General features: G+C 46.6%; 1 protein-coding gene across 1 annotated transcript in view; it reads left to right on the forward strand.

Moving 5' to 3' along the window:
• Positions 1-22,159, forward strand: part of LOC115160886 (Krueppel-like factor 7) — a 67,688-nt gene that overhangs the window by 40,984 nt on the left and 4,545 nt on the right. Inside the window, exons 2-3 of the mRNA XM_029711390.1 lie at positions 10,364-11,006; positions 16,298-16,421. Of these exons, the coding sequence (XP_029567250.1) occupies positions 10,364-11,006; positions 16,298-16,421 (767 nt within the window). The remainder of the gene's footprint in view (positions 1-10,363; positions 11,007-16,297; positions 16,422-22,159) is intronic.

Here is a 22,159-nt window from a genome sequence, read left to right on the forward strand (position 1 = left end):
TTATATTATAATTAAGTCTATGATTTGATATATGATAGAGCAGTCTAACTGAGCGGTGGTAGGCAACAGCAGGCTCGTAAGCATTCATTCAAACTTTACTGCTTTTGCCAGCAGCTCTTAGCAATGCTTTAATCACAGCGCTCTTTATGACTTCAAGCCTATCAACTCCTGAGATTAGTCTGGCAATACTAAAGTGCCTATTAGAACATCCAATAGTCAAAGGTATATGAAATACAAATGGTATAGAGAGAAATAGTCGACGCGTCATAATTCCTATAATAACTACAACCTAAAACTTCTTAACTGGGAATATTGAAGAAGTGAGAATATTGAACCACCAGCTTTCATATGTTCTGAGCAAGGAACTTAAACGTTAGCTTTTTTACATGGCACATATTGCACTTTTACTTTCTTCCTCAACACTTTGTTTTTGCATTATTTAAACCAAATTGAGCATGTTTCATTATTTTTTTGAGACTAGATAGATTTTATTTATGTATTATATTAAGTTCAAATAAGTGTTCATTGTTCCTTCAGTATTGTTGTAATTGTCATTATTACAAATATATATATATATAAATATCGACTGATTAATCGGTATCGGCATTTTTTTTTGCTCCTCCAATAATCGGTATCGGCGTTGAAAAATCATAATCGGTCGACCTCTAGTGAGAATGCTGTTTATTGGCTACAGCTCAGCTTTCAACACCATAGTGCCATAATCTCATCCCTAATGACCCTGGGACTAAACACCTCCCTCTGCAACTGGATCCTAGACTTTCTGACGGGCCGCCTCCAGGTGGTAAGAGTAAGCAACAACACATCTGCCACGCTGATCCTCAACACTGGGGCCCCTCAGGGGTACATGCTTAGACCCCTCCTGTACTCCCTGTTCACCCACGACTGTGTGGACAAGCATGACTCCAACACCATCATTAAGTTTGCTGACGACACAACAGACGTAGGGCTGATCACAGACAATGATGAGACAGCCTATAAGGAGGAGGTCAGAGACCTGGCAGTGTGGTGCCAGGACAACAACCTCTCCCTCAATGTGAACAAGACAAGGGAACTGATCGTGGAATACAGGAAAAGGAGGGTCGAACAGGCCCACATTAACATCAACGGGGCTGTAGTGGAGCGGGTCGAGAGTTTCAAGTTCCTTGGTGTCCACATCACCAATGAACTATCGTGGTCCAAACACACCAAGACAGTTGTGAAGAGGGCACGACAACACCTTTTCCCCCTCAGGAGACTGAAAAGATTTGGCATGGGTCCTCAGATCCTCAAAAAGTTCAACAGCTTCACCATTGAGAGCATCCTGACCGGTTTCATCACCGCCTGGTATGGCAACTGCTTGGCATCTGACCATAATGTGCTACAGAGGGTAGTGTGTACGGCCCAGTACATCACTGGGGCCAAGCTTCCTGTCATCCAGGACCTATATACTAGGCGCTGTCAGGGGAAGGCCCAAAAAATTGTGAAAGACTCCAGTCACCCAAGTCATAGACTGTTCTCTCTGCTACCACACGGCAAGAGGTACCAGAACACCAAGTCTAGGTCCAAAAGGCTTCTTAACAGCTTCTACTCCCAAGCCATAAGACTCCTGAACAGCTAATCAATGGCTACCAGGACTATTTACATTGTACCCCCCCCCCCACCTTTGTTTTTACACTGCTGCTACTCACTGTTTATTATCTATACATAGTCACTTTACCACTACATATTACCATGTACATATTACCTCGACTCATTATTGTTATTTTATTGTATTTTTATTTTATCTTTAACTTTAGTTTATTTAGTAAATATTTTCTTAACTCTATTTCTTGAACTGCATTGTTGGTTAAGGGCCTGTAAGTAAGCATTTCCCTGTATGGTCTACACCTGTTGTATTCAGCGCATGTGACAAATAAAATTTGATTTGATTTGATGGCCCCTCCACTGTCACTCTCTCCAGCATCACAGACACGCACACGTCACATCTCGCACACATCATCAAACAGCAGGCAAGAGCCACACCGCTGGTCGTCAGGCAGGGCCATGACAAGCCACACTCCTACTCACACTCACACACACACACACAGGCGCTCCATAGTAAACCGATCCCCTGCTAGAGAAGGAGAGGGGAGGGAGGGTAACAAATCCATGAAATCCTTTCAGAGACGGTGTGGGCTCCAGACCAGATGACTGGGATGTTATTCTGCTACAAAGATGCTCTAAATGTCATTGGGACAGATAGCATCTACCTCTTACTGGGAGAGTAAAGCCATATCCCTTCCTCTAGCCTTTCTCTGTGTCTTTCTCTATCCTTCCACCCTCTTTTCTCACTCTCTCCTCTCTCCAGCTCTCTCTGTCCACCCTTTCGCTGTCCCATTTCTCTCCCTCCCTCTTTCTATATCTCCCTCTGTCTTAGTAAAGATGGACAGAAGTCTCTGATGAGGTTAGGTCATTTGGGGAATAGAGGATGGGAGAAGGCAAAGCGATAGAGATTTGAAACGTCTCCTGTGTTGATGGCAAGCATCTGTCACTCCTCCCATCCTGATAGCGCTCCTCTCCTCTGACAGGCAGGGCTGCCTCAGCCTCAGTAATTGTGGTGTCGTTACAGAGCTAATGGTGCAGCAGGTACCGCAGGCTCCCACAGAAACACTCAAACCCCTCCTAACGCTTTCCCTAACGCTCCCGACAAAATAAACAGCAATGAATCAAGGGTGCAGTCCCAATTTTACAGAGGAATGGTTATGATGTTCGGAGCGTGTGTGTGTGTGTTGGGAGGGGGTGGATAATAGCTGTGGTGGAGTTACAGCACCCTGGGTTATTGTTATGAACACCAGAGGGGAGGGGAGATGGCCCGTTACGGACAGACTCCATTCCGGCTCATTGAAAACAGCCAGTTGCACTGAAGGCTGTGTGATACAGTACAGGCTAAATAGAAGAAGGGGGTTGAGGGGACAAACTGTATTCTCTGAGATGGCACCTCTCTCTAAGTTATACAGCATAGCCCCTCAAGGCACAATGAGGAGGTTTTCTGCAGTGAAATCAAAACTCTTGGCACGTAGGCTACCAGTCTCTGCACACACTCTCTCTCTTATACATACACAGATGAAAACCCACACACACACACACACACACACACACAGGCTTCCCATCAGCAAATTAGCTGAATAAAGAGTATCTCTTCGCTGGGTCGTTTGAGTGGCTAATTACTCATCAACGCATGCTGTGTAGGGAGAGAGAGAAGAGAGAGAGGGGAGATGGGGAGAGCAGAGAAGAAAGAGAGAAAAGAGAGAAAAGAGAGAGAGAGGAGAGCAGAGAATAGAGAGAGAGAAGAGAGAGAGAGAGAAAAGCAGAGGAGAGAGATCAGTTTAGCATCAAGAGATAGAGCTTCAAACAGCATCTGATGAAAGCCAAAGCTTTAATTAAAACCTATTTGTATGAGAGAGATTTGAACCCCAAAATGGAGGGGAGAGAGAACATAAATACACACTTTCCTAGATGCAGGAATGAGATCATATGAAGCCATTAGTTTAGATAATGTGCTGACTTTATAATGCCCGAGCAGGGTGCCAAGCACTGGCGTAGCGCACACACCCCCTCAGCCCCCGCAAGGCAGGGGGGCCCACAAGTTACGCCACTGGTGCCAAGACATTGAGAGTAACCAAGTCGGATATTGCTGAGGTGCGTCCCAAATGGCACCCTATTCCCTATATACTGCGCTACTTTTGACCAGAGCCCTATGGATAGTCTTCCAATGAACGCATTATAAAGGGAATAGGGTGCCATTTGGGACAGACTGGTGATAATTTCCCCTTTGTGTCTAGTTGGAGTCCAGCTGGATGGTGTAATAACAGTTAGCTGTAGATGTAGCGATGGCTGTGGTCCACTCTGGTCTCTTTGTCTGACAGACAGAGGCTCTTAGCTGGGTGTGAACCCCTTCGGCTCAGCATCTATTATTGATGGACACACACACACAGTTTGATACACACACTGTGACACACATACATTGTGGCACGCACGCACGCACACACACAATAATATATGCCTTTTAGCAGATGCTTTTATCCAAAGCGGCTTACAAATCGAAGCCTAGCATCAAGGCTCTCTCTCTGGTGGAGTCAAGGCCAGAGAGGCTCACAGAGGGAGAACGGAGAAAATGGAGCAGTTTGTTTTGGTCTTTATTGTAGCTGTGGGAGCTATGGCCCAGTCACAGTGTGAGAGGAGAGAAAACATAGACCTGTTCACACATTCAATACACTTTAACAGGTGCTTCATATAAAACTAATGTTAACAGTAGAAATGTAGTCCCCACACTGCTATTCTCCAGTGGTGTAAAGTAATTAAGTAAAAATACTTTCAAGTACTACTTAAGTAGTTTTTTGGAGTATCTGTACTTTACTTTATTATTAATATTTTTGACAACTTTTACTTGTACTTCATTACATTCCTAAAGAGAATGATGTACTTTTTACTCCATACATTTTCCTGACACCCAAAAGTACTAGTTACATTTTGAATGCCAGGACAGGAAAATGGTCTAATTCACACACTTATCAAGAGAACATCCCTGGTCGTCCCTACTGCCTCTGATCTGGCGGACTCACTAAACACATGCTTGGTTTGTAAATTATGTCCTAGTTGGAGCGTGCCCCTGGCTATCCGTCAATAAATAAAAAACTAGAAAATGTGGCCAGCTGCTTTGCTTAATACAAGGAATTAAAATGATTTATACTTTTACTTTTACTTTTGATACTTAAGTACATTTTAGCAATTACATTTACTTTTGATACTTAAGTACATTTTAGCAATTACATTTACTTTTGATACTTAAGTACATTTTAGCAATTACATTTACTTTTGATACTTAAGTATATTTAAAACCAAATACTTTTAGATTTTTACTCAAGTAGTATTTTACTGAGTGACTTTTACTTTTACTTGAGTCATTTTCTATTAAGGTGTCTTAAATTTTACTCAAGTATGGCAATTGGGTTCTTTCCCCACCAATTATATTCTCCTGTTGTCACGAGCTGGCTCAAGAAAGCAGGAGAGGTAGAGTCAGGCGCAGGAGACAGAGAATTCTTGACCACACTTCTTTATTCCAGAAAATAGATGTGGTCGCCAAAAAATAGGTACGCAGCCCTTAAATACTTCTGCGGTGGTGAACACAAAGAAACCAACCACAGGCAGAGGAAAACCAGCACACGTTCCTCAAGCACACAAAACGGACAAGAAACATAAACACGCACAAACACAGACATCCTACGCTAAACTAAATAACCCCCCCCCCTACTAATAACTAACCCAAAACAGGTGCGTGCCTACCTAGACCTAACCAACAGAAAGTGAAACAAAAAAGGATCGATGGCAGCTAGTAGGCCGGCGACGATGACCGCCGAGCTCCGCCCAGCCGAGGAGGGGCGCCACCATCCGTCGGTGTCGTGACACCTGTAGTGTATTTAACTATTAACTATTAACAACCCCATGGCAGTGTGACCAGATAAAACCTCCAACTATATTGTTGTTCTATGTGTATTGTATTGTATTGTATTGTATTGTATTGTATGTGCTTTAGGTGGTAGCTTAATCTTTAAGGGGATGGTTACTCACACACACACACACACACACACACACAACCTCTGGTCATTGTATTTCCTCTGACTGGTGTTTTCTGAGAATACTATATGTGACTAATGCAGTCTTGTAAAACATGGCACACCTATTTAACATAACATTGTCACTGTTAAAGGGATAGTGTGACATTTCGGCAATTAAGCCTCTCCGTGCAGGTTGTCTCTGCGTGCAGTTTGAAGGAAGTTGAAGGTAGTTTCTGGAGCCATTGCTAACTAGCGTTAGAGCAATGACTGGAAGTCTATAGAGACAGTTAGCATACTTCTCAGCAATAACTACAACAATGCCTTTTTTAAGGAGTGTATAGTACTATGAATTCTCAGCCTGGTTTAGGACATGGCCATGCAGGGTTTAATGTCCTTTGAGCAGCAGCACGGTGAGAGCAGTATGGGATGATATGACCTTTATCCGTATGTTGTGGGACGGAACTGGGGAATGGAGGTGACTGAGCCCCCTCTACTCACGCTAGCTGCCAAAGCCATGAGCCAGCATGCTCCCACACTGCACTGATCTATCCCCCTGCAGGGTGTGTGTGTGTGTGTGTGTGTGTGTGTGTGTGTGTGTGTGTGTGTGTGTGTGTGTGCGCGCGCGTGCGTGTGTGTGCGTGTGTGTCAGAATGTGTGTGTATGTTACCTTTCCTATCGCATATGAAAAAAACCGTAAAGGTCATACATGAAATGTCATAGGTAGTGTATTCTCCTACTGGACACGCCTACTGTGTGTGATATCACCTCCCCCTGTCCAGCCCCTGAGGTGTCCGCCACTGACCATACTGTGGGCCTAGTCACAGTTGAGGATAATATGTACTCAGAAGGCAGCACAATGTTTAAAGAGCTATTCCAACTGACTCAATGATCATTTGGCAAGCAGGACCACAGCTAGGCTTACCTGCAGTGTTGCTTTTACCATGCATTAGTGATGATTGATCCAATTTAAAGGGGAATAAATACAATGGCCCTCCTTGGCCATGCTTGACTGCAGATTGTATTACACTAGAATTACTAAGAAATAATAAAAGTGTTCACAAATCATAGCAAGGAGCCGGTCAAAGGAATCGCCCAAAGCCTTGTCTTAGCACAACTGTCAGGCAGCGTTAACAAAGGACTTTTTTTAGTGCGTCGTCGCACTATATCTACACAATGCTTATCAGACAAAATGAGTTTGAAACACATTCACACCCCCCGAAGAAATCTCTTTGATATATGCTCATATGCAAATGTGCCTCCGTAGGAAAAAAGAAGACATTTTTAAAACAGAAGTAAAACTAGCAAAGCAAAGCTTATCATCCTGCAACAGATGCCCAACAAAAATGTGTCTGACTATAAACACAGGGGAACAGAGCGGCCAGAAGTGCAGCATGCCTTTAGATACACCATGTCACAGTGTTTCTGAAGTTAACATAATAGAGGTAAGGCAGCTATAATTTGCACTGATGACATGGATTAAAGTGCTGGAAGGTTTGACTCCATTCCACTGCTCCCCTCTCCCTCTGCCCAAGTGTTTTAGCTGTGACATGCCAAACGGAACAATCTAATATCTAAACTGACCACTGTGACTGCTCAACAGTATTGTAGAACCAGTATGAAGAATGTGCTGAGTGGACAGTTAGTGAGTCGTGTTCTCTCTCTCTCTCTCTCTCTCTCTCTCTCTCTCTCTCTCTCTCCTCTCTCTCTCTCTCTCTCTCTCTCTCATCTCTCTCTCTCTCCTCTCTCTCTCTCTCTCTCCTCTCTCTCTCTCTCTCTCCTCTCTCCTCTCTCCTCTCTCTCTCTCTCTCTCTCTCATGGCAAGGTATTGCTCATTCTAATGAAGCCATAGCAGAAAATAAACACTAGAGAGAGAAAGTGTGTGTGTGTTGAAGATGAGATTTTCTGGTAGGGTATGGTTTAAGAGAGAGGTGAGGGTTTGGTATACACTGTGCTGAGTATTTGGTATACACTGTGCCCTCTGAACATATCCCTATCTCTCTCCCTCTCTCTCTACCCCTCTCTCTGAACATATCCCTATCTCCCTGAACATATCCCTATCTCTCTACCCCTCTCTCTGAACATATCCCTCTCTCTCTACCCCTCTCTCTGAACATATCCCTATCTCTCTCCCTCTCTCTCTACCCCTCTCTCTGAACATATCCCTATCTCTCTACCCCTCTCTCTGAACATATCCCTATCTCTTTGAACATATCCCTATCTCTCTACCCCTCTCTCTGAACATATCCCTATCTCTCTCCCTCTCTCTCTACCCCTCTCTCTGAACATATCCCTATCTCTCTCCCTCTCTCTCTACCCCTCTCTCTGAACATATCCCTATATCTCTCCCTCTCTCTCTACCCCTCTCTCTGAACATATCCCTATCTCTCTCCCTCTCTCTACCCCTCTCTCTGAACATATCCCTATCTCTCTCCCTCTCTCTCTACCCCTCTCTCTGAACATATCCCTATCTCTCTCCCTCTCTCTCTACCCTCTCTCTGAACATATCCCTATCTCTCTCCCTCTCTCTCTACCCCTCTCTCTGAACATATCCCTATCTCTCTCCCTCTCTCTGAACATATCCCTATCTCTCTCCCTCTCTCTCTACCCCTCTCTCTGAAGATATCCCTAGATCTCTCCCTCTCTCTCTACCCCTGTCTCTGAACATATCCCTATCTCTCTCCCTCTCTCTCTACCCCTCTCTCTGAACATATCCCTATCTCTCTCCCTCTCTCTCTACCCCTCTCTCTGAACATATCCCTATCTCTTTCCCTCTCTCTCTACCCCTCTCTCTGAACATATCCCTATCTCTCTCCCTCTCTCTTTACCCCTCTCTCTGAACATATCCCTATATCTCTACCGCTCTCTCTACCACTCTCTCTGAACATATCCCTATCTCTCTCCTTCTCTCTACCCCTCTCTCTGAACATATCCCTATCTCTCTCCCTCTCTCTCTCCCCCTCTCTCTGAACATATCCCTATCTCTCTCCCTCTCTCTCTACCCCTCTCTCTGAACATATCCCTATCTCTCTCCCTCTCTCTCTACCCCTCTCTCTGAACATATCCCTATCTCTTTCCCTCTCTCTCTACCCCTCTCTCTGAACATATCCCTATCTCTCTCCCTCTCTCTTACCCCTCTCTCTGAACATATCCCTATATCTCTACCGCTCTCTCTACCACTCTCTCTGAACATATCCATATCTCTCTCCCTCTCTCTACCCCTCTCTCTGAACATATCCCTATCTCTCTCCCTCTCTCTCCCCCCCTCTCTCTGAACTTATCCCTATCTCTCTCCCTCTCTCTGAACATATCCCTATCTCTCTCCCTCTCTCTCTACCCCTCTCTCTGAACATATCCATATCTCTCTCCCTCTCTCTCTACCCCTCTCTCTGAACATATCCCTATCTCTCTCCCTCTCTCTCTACCCCTCTCTCTGAACATATCCCTATCTCTCTCCCTCTCTCTCTACCCCTCTCTCTGAACATATCCCTATCTCTTTCCCTCTCTCTCTACCCCTCTCTCTGAACATATCCCTATCTCTCTCCCTCTCTCTTTACCCCTCTCTCTGAACATATCCCTATATCTCTACCGCTCTCTCTACCACTCTCTCTGAACATATCCATATCTCTCTCCCTCTCTCTACCCCTCTCTCTGAACATATCCCTATCTCTCTCCCTCTCTCTCTCCCCCTCTCTCTGAACATATCCCTATCTCTCTCCCTCTCTCTGAACATATCCCTATCTCTCTCCCTCTCTCTCTACCCCTGTCTCTGAACATATCCATATCTCTCTCCCTCTCTCTCTACCCCTCTCTCTGAACATATCCCTATCTCTCTCCCTCTCTCTCTACCCCTCTCTCTGAACATATCCCTATATATCTCCCTCTCTCTCTACCCCTGTCTCTGAACATATCCCTATCTCTCTCCCTCTCTCTCTACCCCTCTCTCTGAACATCTCCCTATATCTCTACCGCGCTCTCTACCGCTCTCTCTGAACATATCCCTATCTCTCTCCCTCTCTCTCTACCCCTCTCTCTGCACGTATTCCCATATCTCTCCCTCTCTCTCTACCCCCCTCTCTGCATGTATCCCCCTCCCTTCCCTCCCTTCCTTTTTCTCATGATAAAAAATTCCATGGCTGGTTAATTTCTCTCCCTTGTAAAGCAGAGCGGAAGGAAAGAGTAAGGCCAGCACAGTTCAATCAGAGAATAATCCCCCTCTCTGGGTTCAGCTAGGGGCAGGTGACATGGTCAACACTGGAGAGGCTGGACCACTGGACCATACTGGGTGGAGGGATGATAGGATGCTCAGATTATGATGATGTGTGATGGTGGTTAGATTAGCAGAGCTGGATGTGTATCTAGTCAGTGGTTTCATGATATAGAGTGTGTGGCTGTGTCAGATTGTTTGAGTTCTGCTGAGTCACTGACAGGTTATCATACACTCTTAGAAAAAAAGGTGCTATCTAGAACCAAAAAGGATTATCCTTTTGGGAACCATTTTGGAACCCTTTTTTCTAAGAGTGTATATGGTTGATAGGATCAGTTGTTTCATATGAGGCTAATCAAATCGGTACTTTTGTATGAGGTCTGAAACAGTATGCATTGATTAGAGATGAGTGTGGTGGGGCTGTGTGTCTCTGACTGAGTGTCTGGAGTTGGAGCGGTACCTGCAGACGGAGCCCAAGCGTCTCTGAATAATATGTGTAGATTAGGGATGAGTGTTCTCTCCTGTAGTGTTCCTGTTTCTGACCGTGTCTCTCTCACCCTTACAGACCTGTCTGGAGTTGGAGCGGTACCTGCAGACAGAGCCCAAGCGTCTATCAGAGCTGTTTGACGAGGAGCTCGACTGTCTCCTGACGCCCACCTTCATGCAGGGTGCTGACAGTGACGAGGACCTGATGGACCCACTGGACCCCCTCCTCCCCAGCCTCCCCGACCAGCCCAGCCCCCCTCCCCTCCTCGTCTCCCTCCCCAAGGTGCTACAGGCCCCACAGCCCCACAACACCAAGGCCCCCGGAAAAGAGTCTGGAGCGAAGACCACCAAGGAGGGGGTCAACGGGGTCAACGCTGCTCAGCTGAGTGCCGTCACCTCCCTCACACCGCCCTCCTCGCCGGAGCTGGGCCGCCACCTGGTCAAGCCCATGCAGACGCTCACCGCCACAGCCGACGGCACGCTCACGCTCAAACTGGTGGCCAAGAAGGTTGGTCTGAATGCGGCCAAGCTGGTGGCCACACACTCCACTCTACCCTCGCCGCCCAGCAGGGGGGGGCACAGCGACAGCGAGCAGGGGGCTGGGTCGCTGGGGGGAGATATCCCAGAGAACAAGAAGAGGGTCCATCGCTGTCAGTTCAACGGCTGCAGGAAGGTTTACACCAAGAGTTCCCACCTGAAGGCACACCAGAGGACACACACAGGTGAGACAGAACCTATGCCTGACCATGGGCACCATGCACCATGCACCATGCACCATGCAATCAATCAAATGTATTTCTAAAGCCCTTTTTACATCAGCCGTCACAAAGTTCTTATACAGAAACCCAGCCTAAAACCCCAAACATCCCAAAGAGCAAGCAATGCAGATGTAGAAACGCAGTGGCTAGTAAAAACTCCCTAGAATGGCTAGGACCTAGGAAGAAACCTAGAGAGGAACTCTCAGGCTCTGAGAGGTGGCCGGGTGGAGATTACAAGGGTACACAGCCAATAAGGCCAGGTCATGCACTAAACACACTGCCTGAAAACACACTGTCTAACCTGACCAAGGACCATGCATCTACAATTATACAGGTGCACCATGCACCTAACACAAGACCCTGGGAGAATATAGGTATAGGTTTCAACTCTGCCTGAAAACATCTTCTGTTTCAGTATAAGTACTCAGCTTGATATGTGTGAGTGCAAGGATTGCAATCCAGTGTTGTGAAGTAGAAACACAGAAAGCAGTCTTGATCTATCGCTCTACATCCCCCTGTGAGATCCTTCCAATGGGCTAAAAATACATAGGTCTTAGCTCTGCAGTGCAGCCTCTCTCTCTTTCTCTCATTCACCTCAGTGACTCTGAGTCTCTTACTGAAACCAGTCCAGTCTCTCCATCCACAAGCTGCTAGCGGGGGGAGTGGTACGGTAATTGCCAATGGATTGATAGACTGACAGGTCTAAATGGCTAATTCAGCCATGTCTACTGCAGCCTGGAGTATCTAACCACCGCTGCCCTCCCAGTGAACCTCAGAGAGAGAGAGAGAGAAGTGTTGGCATCAGGTTAGCGCTAGCCGTAGCGTTAGCATCAGTGTTAGCGACGCTAATCCTTTCCTGAGGCCTGCTGTTGACTCGGCAGGTTTCACCGCTGCCACTAGAGCGCTAGCGATGCTAATCACCAGCGAGCTGATGCAAGCCATTCATTCACCACCCCCCCCCCTCCCCCCCTCCACCACCCAAAAAAATTAGAGGAGGGAAAGGGGAAAAAAAGAGAAGGGTAGAAGAGAAAACAACACCCTTAAGACATGCTGCAGCATGCTGCTGTGTAGCCCCAGCCCCGATATGTTCATTACAAGACAAGAGCGGCACAGTACAGTAATTAGCCTAATCCTTCTTTTTGGTTATTATGTCCATACATCAGTGACACACAGGGAGGGAGATTAAGATTAGTGCAGGATTTAAGGGGGGCCCTTGCTTCATGAGGATGACATGCTCCTGGATGGCCCCATCAATAACAGTTGGTAAGGAAACACACAGCCTTTCACTGAGGTTTTAATAACCATAGAATTAGAATGACTAGAATAACTATAGAATTAGAATGACTAGAATAACCATAGAATTAGAATGACTAGAATAACCATAGAATTAGAATGACTAGAATAACTATAGAATTAGAATGACTAAAACAAATGTTCATTCTAGTGATTCTAATTCTATAGGTTGAACATTGTTCTAGAATGTGAGCAGTCAGAACAGAAACCCACCCACTATTTTCCTATCTTCACTCCTCTGGTGTTGGGAATGGATTCTTTGTTTTAGGGAGACGGGAGCTGCTGCATGGATGAAACTCTAGTAAATGTGAAATGGGCCATAATTGTCTGAGTCAGTCTGTTTGTCTGTCTGCTGTAACTTCAGCTGAGAGATCATAATAGGCTCTACACTCTATCTCCAGTTGACTAAGGAAATGTAATTAACTGCAGCACACAGGCACCTGTGATGCTGATGGGAGGGAGAGGTGGGTGATGAGGTGGGGGGGTGCGTTGCTAGGAGACCATATCAGAACAGGCGAGAGGAGAGTTCGTAAATGGCTGATTATTTGCAGCTCCTGGTATCAGTCTCAGCCTGTTTTAACACAGTGCTGCCCATTCCAACTACCCCTGCCCCTAACACCACCCAACCCCCAAATACACTCTCCCCCACCCCCAAAAAAAGCTACCACCCACCCCAACCTGCTCCCATTTTGGGGGTTTGGGTTGCCTGGCAACTGTATTACACTCATCCAGAGCAGAGCCATAATTGGCTGGTGGCGCTGAGTGTCCATGACTGGCGGATTCAGGCGGCTGCACGCCTCTCTCTCTCTCTCTCTGTCTTACTCTCTCTCTTTCTGTCTCTCTCACACAAACTCTCTCTCTCTCTCTGTCTTACTCTCTCTCTTTCTGTCTCTCTCACACAAACTCTCTCTCTCTCGGCCGGTTGCTAGGCGACTCCATCATGCATCCTCGCCTCGGCAAGTTATAATTGGCTGGCGTAGTTGCCGTGATGGTGGGTCCAAGCCGACCCTGCTTCATTCTGTCAAGTCTGGAGAGGGGGAGGGAGGTATAGGGAGGAGGGGGGTTAATGCAAAGAGGAGGAGCTGATGGTAGTGGAGAGGAGGAGAGGAGGGGGAGCTTTGGCCAATTACTGAGGAAGGGGTGTGAAACGTTTGCTGTCTTGCACCTGTGGCCTCAAGACTCCAAAATGAGAGTGGTCCTTGAAGCCTGCCTGCCTGCCTCCATCCCTGCCTGACTGTCTGCCTCCCTGCCTGCCTCCCTGTCTGCCTGCCTGCCTGCCTTCATCCCTGCCTGCCTGTCTGCCTGCCTGCCTAACAGGCTCTCATGACAAGGCAACACTGTCTAGGGATATCATCTGCTACAGGTTTTACACAGTGGGGGAGAATGAGCAAATAAAAAGCCTCAGGTCTTTTGGCAAAATGTTTATGAGTGTATCAAGGGGAAAAGGCAGACAGATGTTCAGAATGTGTTGCATTCATGTGTTCACCCCAGAGGTAGAAGAGTGTGATATGGAGTGTGTTGAGTGGAATCTGGCTGTAAAGTGGTGTTTGCTGATACAGTGCTGAGGTGTTGCCTTCTCCCAGGCTATCTCCGAAATAGCACCCTTTTCCCTATATAGTGCACTACGCATAGGACTCTGATCAAAAGTATACAATATATAGGGAATAGGGTGCCATTCTGGATGCACGCTCTCTCTCTAACAGCAGCCAGTACTGGGTCATTAGACAGTACCCAAAATGCCCTCTGCTGATTTGAATAATATTCAAAACACGGAAAGAAAAGCACAGCAAGTGATCCTGAGGTGTTTCTGCCCTGCAATCTGTCACACTTCCACAATCTCACCACAGACAATGGATCAAATAAGAAAAAGGAAACAAAACGGGACTGGAGGTATCATTCACAGACCATTTGCCTTTTCCCTTCCCTCTCATCTTACAACATGGATGATGGGGGGAGTGGGGGATGAAGGGGCGAAATCGAGGAGATGAAGGGAAGTGCATTGCATCATCTCACATCACTCAGTTCTCTCCTCCTCCGCCACGTCATCCTTTACTTTCAGTTGCATCATCGTGGTCTCCGCAGATTCCACATCGCTTTGAGATTATGTCAAACAAAACCACACCATCCTTTACCGTCTAGTGCTGGGGTCACCTCCAATATATTTTGCCAATGAAATCACTGACATTCTTCTGCTAATCAACACTTTTTGTAGCAGGTTTTTTGTAGCAGAATAAATGACTTGAATCAACAAGTCCTGTGGAGTACCATCCCCACCATTCACCCCTCCACGCACAGCCTCTCTGACCCTACGGTACCCTCCGTTATCCTCACCCTCTGCGCCCTCTGTCTTCCACTGTCGCCGGTGATTTGGACGTACCGCTGCTCTACTGTTTGAGACGCGTACATTTCACTCTAATGGTACTTTAGTCTAGTTAGGAAGATTGGTGGACACGGTGATATGGGAAGACGGTCGCAGCTGGCTGACTGGAAGTACGGTATTACTTCCCATTAAGCGTCATTAAGACCCCAATTATCGTTACCACTCCCAGATCTGAATCAACCACAGCAGCAGCACCGGGGCAGGTGGTTCCCCCTCTACCCACCCCAAAACCCTCCCCGGATTCAGCCCCCTCCTACCCTCCACCAGCCAGGTCCAGGCCCATCCGAACACAACCTGGTCCTCAGGGTCCGGGCACCTCCTCCGCAACCCGCTACAGCCCCCCCTTTCCCATCCCAAAAAGTAAAAGAACCCCTGCCGGAGGGCCTTTCTATCAGGGAGATAAAACTACAGCTTGTGAACAATAGATATCTCCCTCTCCCATCTGTTCAACTGGAGAGAAACTTCATTTGAATTTCAGATCTCTCCACAGGGGGTCCAAGGGGGAAGAGGAGAAGGGAAGAGGAGAAGGGAAGAGGAGAAGGGAAGAGGAGAAGGGAAGAGGAGAAGGGAAGAGGAGGAGGGAAGAGGAGGAGGGAAGAGGAGAAGGGAAGAGGAGAAGGGAAGAGGAGGAGGGAAGAGGAGGAGGGAAGAGGAGAAGGGAAGAGGAGAAGGGAAGAGGAGAAGGGAAGAGGAGAAGGGAAGAGGAGAAGCGTGGGCGGGGCGGGGAGGGGAGGGGAGAAAACTGTTTCATTTTTCAGGGTGATTTTAGTTTTAGGATTATGAATTAACACGGCATCGCTGAAATAATTTGTTTAGCGAGCTCTGGGAGTCTATGATTGGTTGATGCAAAACCCTTGGTGTGTAATCCTGGGTTGGGTAACACAGGTACATTAACTAGTTAGTAGGATCTCACACTGGGTAACACCAGCAAATGAGTTGGGAGGATCTCACACTGGGTAACACCAGCAAATGAGTTGGGAGGATCTCACACTGGGTAACACCAGTAAATGAGTTGGGAGGATCTCACACTGGGTAACACCAGTAAATGAGTTGGGAGGATCTCACACTGGGTAACACCAGCAAATGAGTTGGGAGGATCTCACACTGGGTAACACCAGTAAATGAGTTGGGAGGATCTCACACTGGGTAACACCAGTAAATGAGTTGGGAGGATCTCACACTGGGTAACACCAGTAAATGAGTTGGGAGGATCTCACACTGGGTAACACCAGTAAATGAGTTGGGAGGATCTCACACTGTGTAACACCAGCAAATGAGTTGGGAGGATTCCATCTCACACTGGGTAACACCAGCAAATGAGTTGGGAGGATCTCATCTCACACTGGTGATGATGTAATACACTCAGGTGTGTCAATCATACGGACAGCACCGCTTTACTTATCAGTAGCCTACATGTCATTTAGAAAACTGCACAATTATGTTCCATTACAGTATAACTACACAGGTATTGTATAAGAGCAACTTAATGGTATCCACTATTGCTACCACAAAAACAGAAAGTCAATGTAACTGCAAAAGTAATCATATTTTTTTTCCCCTCTCTGTCTGTCTGTCTTGTCAGGTGAGAAACCGTACAAGTGCTCCTGGGAGGGCTGTGAGTGGCGTTTCGCCCGGAGCGACGAGCTGACGAGGCACTACCGCAAACACACCGGGGCCAAGCCCTTCAAGTGTACCCACTGCGACAGGTAAGTACCACATCCATTACATACACACACAAGCACTCACGTCACTGACCCAGTAGAGAAGATATGACAATGTGGCTCTCGCACGATCCATCACATGCACACGTGTATGTTCAAACAAATTATCTCTCAAGTTGTGAGTTGTGCACATTGAACAGTATTGATGGTGGAAGGAAAGACGAGATGAATTACTCCCATAGAATGCAAAGTACTTTGAGTTGGAGAAAAAAACTAGCTACATAAATGAAAGTCATTACTGTAATGTCCCCTTGGACAGCCCCAGCGCTCCCTCACTCTCTGTCTTCATCATGTGCATGTGCACTCTAGTCTACATACTGGCTCTCCTCTCCTCCCTGGCAGCTAGCAGTTAGCACCAGCTCTGCTTCAGTCTCTGCTGAATAACTCAGTCACAGGCCAGTCCTGTGATGCCCATTACCAAATGACTACTGTGAATAGGCCATTCGCTGCTCTCCCTGGCTGCCCCTAGCCCCAGCCAGGCTGCTGATGGCACTCACATTTAAATCACAAATGAAACATAGTGGCCTTCTAAAAGGGAGATGATTATGTAATAGAATAAAAAAGTAACTTGAGAGAGAGAGAGATAGAGAGAGAGAGATAGACAGAGACAGAGAGAGCACGACATCGACCAAACATGAACCAGCTTGGGCATACAGAGGCACTCTTTAATTTTCAAACAGCAACCACAGTGTGACACTCATCAGACCTCTCTGTCTTGCTGGAGACACAAAGGCAGCCCTTTGTCTGAAGACAGCAGTGTGTGTGTGTGTGTGTGTGTGTGTGTGTGTGTGTGTGTGTGTGTGTGTGTGTGTGTGTGTGTGTGTGTGTGTGTGTGTGTGTGTGTGTGTGTGTGTGTGTGTGTGTGTGTGTGAGGGCACATGTATATTAGCGTGGAGCTCTGAGTGATAAGCTGTCAGGTGACAATAGCGGGAAGCCGTCACCCTGGCTGAATCCCAAATGACACCCTATTCCTTTATAGTGCACTACTTTTGACCAGAGCCCTAGTCAAAAGTAGTGCACTGTATAGGGAATAGGGTGCTATTTGGGACAGATACCCGTTTTTCCACACGCAAGCTGCAATCCCCCTGCAGAAGGGGACCGCTTTACACAGCCCACCACCTCCCTTCCTCCTCCTCCACACACACACGCACACACACACACACACACACACACACACACACACACACACACGCACACGCACACACACATGCACACTCCGCAAATCCACCCCACTATAAGCCTAAACACTGATCCAAGACGAGCCATAGCCACTGTGCATAATGCACCATAGCCCCAATCAAGCCCACAACACTGACTAACCAGGGGGAGTGCATCATCAAATCCGTGTTCCAACACTCATTACCAGAATGTATCCTGGCTATTGGCTAACAATGGGGCTATTTGGAGCAGGCCTGCTATTGTTAGGATAATTGACAGGTCCAGATGCCAGGCCTACTTTAGACACACACAGCCTCCAGCCTCTTGGATGTGAGCTAAGCCAGCCATTCAGGCAGGCAACCAGTTCACTCACACACACACACACACACACACACACACACACACAAACATTCACTCTCTCTCTCACACACACACGCCCACTGCAAACACACACATACATACACACACACACTCAAACGTGCTTCCTCGGGCCCAAGGGGACTCTAATTGGACCCTCCTGGTTCCTCTAGTTTGGGTTTTATACCTAACCCCTTCCAGAACACTGCTGGAGTCTACTAATCTTACTGGAGTGTATTATGCATGTTCTGCTGGCACACACACACACACACACACACACACACACACACACACACACACTGTATATTCACACACTAGCATGCACACACACACCCACAAATACTCCCACACACACGGCTCTGGCACAGAAACGAAGAGACATAAATTAAAGCAGGGAAGGAAGGAAGGAAATGCAAGGAGCAGCACTGCTGTGTGTGTGTGTGTGTGTGTGTGTGTGTGTGTGTGTGTGTGTGTGTGTGTGTGTGTGTGTGTGTGTGTGTGTGTGTGTGTGTGTGTGTGTGTGTGTGTGTGTGTGATAAAGAACACCAGGAGTGGTGCTGGCTGGATCAATATCTATAACTCATCTGCTGATTATGTCTTAGTAGTATTTCACACACACACACACACTGGGACACTGCTGTAAAATGGCTGCCAAAACATTGAGTGTAAATGAGATGACAGTGTGTGCATCCCAAATGGCACCCTATTCCCAATATAGTGCATTACTTTTGATCTGGGCCCATAGGACTCTGGTCAAAAGTAGTGCACGATATAGGAAATATGGTGTCATTTTGGACACATCCAGTGTTTGAGGCTGAACCATCAGGCTCAAAGGAAACATGCATTGGATTTGGAACACTAACTGTGTCTTTATGATTGATAAAGCCCTGATCTTAAAATCCCATCCAAAGGATTTCCTTGTTTTCATTGTTCTCTGAAACAGAATAAGATAAATATGGATGATAATGCATTAAGCATCTGTCCCTCTCTTCTGTCTCAGTCAACAGTTTTATTCAAACTGTAGACTGGGGTTGAGTCCCAAATGGCACCATATCCCCTACATAGTGCACTACTTTGGCCTAGAGCCCCATGGGCCCTGGTCAAAAGGAGTGCACTATAAAGGTAATAGGGCGCCGTTTGGGACGCAGGCTGCCACAGAGGTTAACTCAACCCAGTCTTCTGCTAGGCCTTTGAAGCGTTTTGTGAGTGACGCGACCATTAAACAGGCACGTTGATCTCCCCTCTGTGAGGCAGCCTGTTCAGGCACCTTAGGGAATGCCTGGCTACAGTAGATGGGCCAGGAGGAACTCACTGCTGTGTTACCACATTACCATCAGAATGGGAGGAAGTTTAACAGTAAATACAGTGTGTTGAGCTCTCAGGCTCTCTCGGAGCCTTTCTGATACACACACACACGCATACACACACATGATCGCGTGCGCACACACGCACACACTCACAGACAGGCACGTCATTAATCCTGCCTAATCAAGCTGGGACCCCCTGCAGGGCGAGGCAGAGGGGTAGAGGGGCGGAGGGGCACGGCAGGGGGGAAAAAGGGGCGTACCAGCTGGTGTGGCGGCCCCTGACAGTGACTCGGACGGCCATCTGTCCAGCGGAACTTACTCAGCCCCCACTGGCCCTCTCTAGCAGACACACACATAGACTAGACAGGTACAACATAGACAGTTCAAAGGGAAGAAGGGAGAGCTAATACAGGAAGGTGTGAGGGAAGGAGAGAGAGATGTTGAAAAAGAGAAGACAGTAAATGAAAGATTTTGTCAGAAGTCTTGAATTGCAACCTGCATCTGGTCTGCCCTATGATCCCAAAGTGTCACTTATAATGGTTGATGGAAAGGTATAGACGAGGTGGACAGATAGAGAGCGAGAGGAGGACTGAAGTGCAGCTTTCTCTTTTATAACCAAATCTTGTGTTGTGTTCTCCCGCCACCTGTCTACACCACGGCTAGCTGGTGGAATAACGCGTCTTAGTTATGGCTGTCTGGAGAGAGAGACACCTCCTTTGGATTTACATTGTAGAGCTGTCTGTGGACAAATTAATAATGGATACAGCCGTCGGCAAATTGAATTTTTCATTCCTCAGTTCACTCTCCCACATTTTGTTTTCCAGCTTGCTTTATTCACATCTGTTGTGATTCATTTTATTGCTTTGCATGAGTGTAATACGATAATCGACCCTTACAGCCCCGTAAAAGTAAAGGACATGTGGCGTATATTCGCCCTGTCTGCTGTTATGTATCACCCTCAACAGTAGCAGTAACCAGTGAGCTTAATCGATTAGTACCGAAACAGGCCTACGGGCCGTTGCTCCCTCCACCCTCCTCTTCTGCCATGACTCAAACGCCGCATAACTAATAAGGGCTTGGGTTTCTGCGATAGTATTTCACCTCTAGCTGTGGTATAAGTCGCAGAACTGCATAAGTCAGGGATCTTGATTTGTGGCTGTGTTTTGGAGAATTATCGCTCATGCTCTTTAATAAACGAAAGAGAAGGAGCTGTTGCTGATTTGGCATGTCCTCATTTTATAGCGTTCAGTCGCTAATGTGAGAAAAATGAAGCGAGATGTCGTTTATTATTTGTTATTTTTAAGGGATAAATGTTGTTTTTTGTCATTGTGTGTCTGATCCTCACTCCGTCTGTGTTACACAGCGCCTTGTTTTCTCACACTAGCTGCTGATCTAGAATCACTAAACACTGATTATTATCCACATTTTTTTCTGTTTCATATACACCTCTGCAAGTGTTTGTCATTTCGGATCAGCAGCAGGAGAGCACAGTCTATTCTAGCATGGTAACTTATCACTGATTTCTACAGAGATTATCTGAGTGTCCATTCCAACCTCAACAGTGATCCAGCCGACATCTGGATGTCCTGTACTGTTTCAAATCTGGGCATCCATCTTGCTAAAGGCACAGATCAGTCATGCAGAAATGGAACTTTCAGACTTCCGATTACCTTTCTGAATGCGTAACCATTTGTACCTACTGTCTATTGATCAAAATTAAATCACATTTGATTTGGCACATGTGCCAAATACAACAGGTGGAGACCTTACAGTGAAATGCTTACTTACAAGCCCTTAACCAACAATGTAGTTTTAAGAAAAAAAGTGTTAAGAAAGTATTTACTAAACTAAACTGAAGTAAAAAAAAAAAAATGTAATATAACATTTTTAAATAAAATGAGACAAATAGAAAAATAATAAATAATTAAGGAGCAACAATAAAATAACAGTAGCGAGGCTATATACAGGAGGTACCGGTACAGAGTCAATGTGTGGGGGCACAGATTAGTCGAGGTAATTGAGGTAATATCTACATGTAGGTAGAGGTAAACACGACTATGCATGGGTAATAAACAGAGAGTAGCAGCAGCGTCCTGGATGGCAGGAAGCTTGGCCCCTTGTACTGGGCCGTACGCACTACCCTCTGTAGCGCCTTGCGGTCGGATGCCGAGCAGTTACCATATCAGGTGGTGATGCAACCGGTCAGGATGCTCTTGTTAGTGTAGCTGTAGAACTTTTTCAAGATCTGAGGACCCATGGCATATCCTTTCAGTCTCTCGAGGGGGAATAAGCTTTGTTGTGCCCTCTTCATGACTGTCTTGGTGTGTTTGGACCATGATAGTTTGTTGGTGATGTGGACACCAAGGAACTTGGGTCAATGAATAGCATTCTCACATAGGTGTTCTTTTTGTACAGGTGGGAAAGGGCAGTGTGGAGTTCAATAGAGATTGCGTCATCTGTGAATCTGTTGGGGCAGTATGTAAATTGGAGTGGGTCTAGGGTTTCTGGGATAATGGTGTTGATGACCACCCTTTCAAAGCACTTCATGGCTATAGACGTGAGTGCTACGGGTTGGTAGTCATTTAGGCAGGTTACCTTGGTGTTCTTGGGCACAGGGACTATGGTGGTCTGCTTGGAACATGTAGGTATTACAGACTCAGTCAGGGAGAGGTTGAAAATGTCAGTGAAGAGACTTACCAGTTGGTCAGCGCATGTTCGGAGTACACGTCCTGGTAATCCGTCTGGCCCTGCGGCCTTGTGAATGTTGACCTGTTTAAAGGTCTTACTCACATCGGTTACGGAGAGAGTGATCACACAGTCGTCTGGAGCAGCTGATGCTCTCATGCATGCTTCAGTGTTGCTTGCCTCGAAGCGAGCATAGAAGTTATTTTGCCCGTCTGG

Source organism: Salmo trutta, chromosome 24 (assembly GCF_901001165.1).
Source record: "Salmo trutta chromosome 24, fSalTru1.1, whole genome shotgun sequence".
Classification (NCBI taxonomy): Eukaryota; Metazoa; Chordata; class Actinopteri; order Salmoniformes; family Salmonidae; genus Salmo; species Salmo trutta.